Source organism: Crocuta crocuta, unplaced genomic scaffold, assembly GCF_008692635.1.
Source record: "Crocuta crocuta isolate KB4526 unplaced genomic scaffold, BGI_CrCroc_1.0 scaffold127, whole genome shotgun sequence".
Classification (NCBI taxonomy): Eukaryota; Metazoa; Chordata; class Mammalia; order Carnivora; family Hyaenidae; genus Crocuta; species Crocuta crocuta.
In genome coordinates, this window is record NW_027532008.1 from 7231368 (window position 1) to 7232483 (window position 1116).

Consider the following 1116-nt stretch of genomic DNA (forward strand, 5'->3'; position numbering starts at 1 on the left):
CAGTCCCGCACAGAGCCTCTAGCCCTCCCTGCAGAAACCTGAGTAACTGAGCCGGCCAGCACCCTGCACTGGGAGTACCCCACGCGGCTGGGCTTCCCCCTTCGCAGGAAGGGATAGGAGCCTCCCATATGAGCTGGCAACAGGCATGGGGGGGCGGGGTGTAACGGGGCACGTTCCCTTCTCTTTGCAGGGAAGCAGGATGGATGAACAGCGATGCTCCTTCCCACCACCCCTCAAAGTAGGTCGGAGCCGCAGCCCCCCCTCCCTTCTGTGGCCGGCTGCCTCTGCTATTTTCCGAGCAGCCTCTCCAGAGGCCTAGGCACCTGGAGGGGTTGGGGAGACCCTCTTGCCAGTCGTGATCAGCAGTTACAGGAAGACTCAAACCCAGGACCCAGGAGGCTTCTGCCTGGAAGGCAGCGGNTGGCCTCCTTGCCCCCCAGCCTCCACTGTGAGGAGACTGACAGGAGGCGGGGGATGGAGGGAGGTGCAGGGAGGCCCTCGTTTAGACTCAGGATTTTCTTGGGTTGGGAGTTGCACACCCCCTCCAGACAGGCTTATGGTTCTGTGGTGGATTTGGGATCTCAACAATCCAAGAAGACTGGCAGCTGGCCTGGGGGTAGGGGGGACGGGGGGCACCCAGGGCTTCAAGGTGAGGGTTGAAGGGGGGCTCGTGAGCATATGGCTGATACTCTGTCCAGAGCAGGGGATCTCAAAGGGCGCTCCTCAGACCAGCAGCAAGAGCATTACCTGGGAGCTTGTTAGAATGTAAATTCCTGGGCCCCACCCAGACCCTAGGAAACTGGGGATGGGGCACGGCAGTGTGTGTCTAAGGAGCCCTCAAGGCCATTCTGATGCACTGAGGACCACTGGTCCCCAGCTTTCTTCTGGGGAGGCAGTGAGCCTCCTTTTCCTCAGGCAGAAGGAGACCCAGAGGAGACTGGCAGCACTCAAGGAGCTGAGCTTGCCTCAGCCCCAGCCTCATGGGGTCACCCCCTGGTAAGCACTGGGGAGATGACACAGCCCCAGCCGCACTCCTGGCCCAGGTGGCTGGCTGAGCAGTGGAGCATTCTGGGGAGGCTGGAAGTAAGTAAGGGGTGAGGACCCTCCCCCCCCCCC

General features: G+C 61.7%; 1 protein-coding gene across 1 annotated transcript in view; it reads left to right on the top strand.

The window, feature by feature from the left end:
• Window positions 1-1116, top strand: part of RAP1GAP (RAP1 GTPase activating protein) — a 47699-nt gene that overhangs the window by 27354 nt on the left and 19229 nt on the right. The window contains 1 exon segment of the mRNA XM_077775508.1: window positions 191-238. Coding sequence (XP_077631634.1) covers window positions 191-238 — 48 coding nt within the window.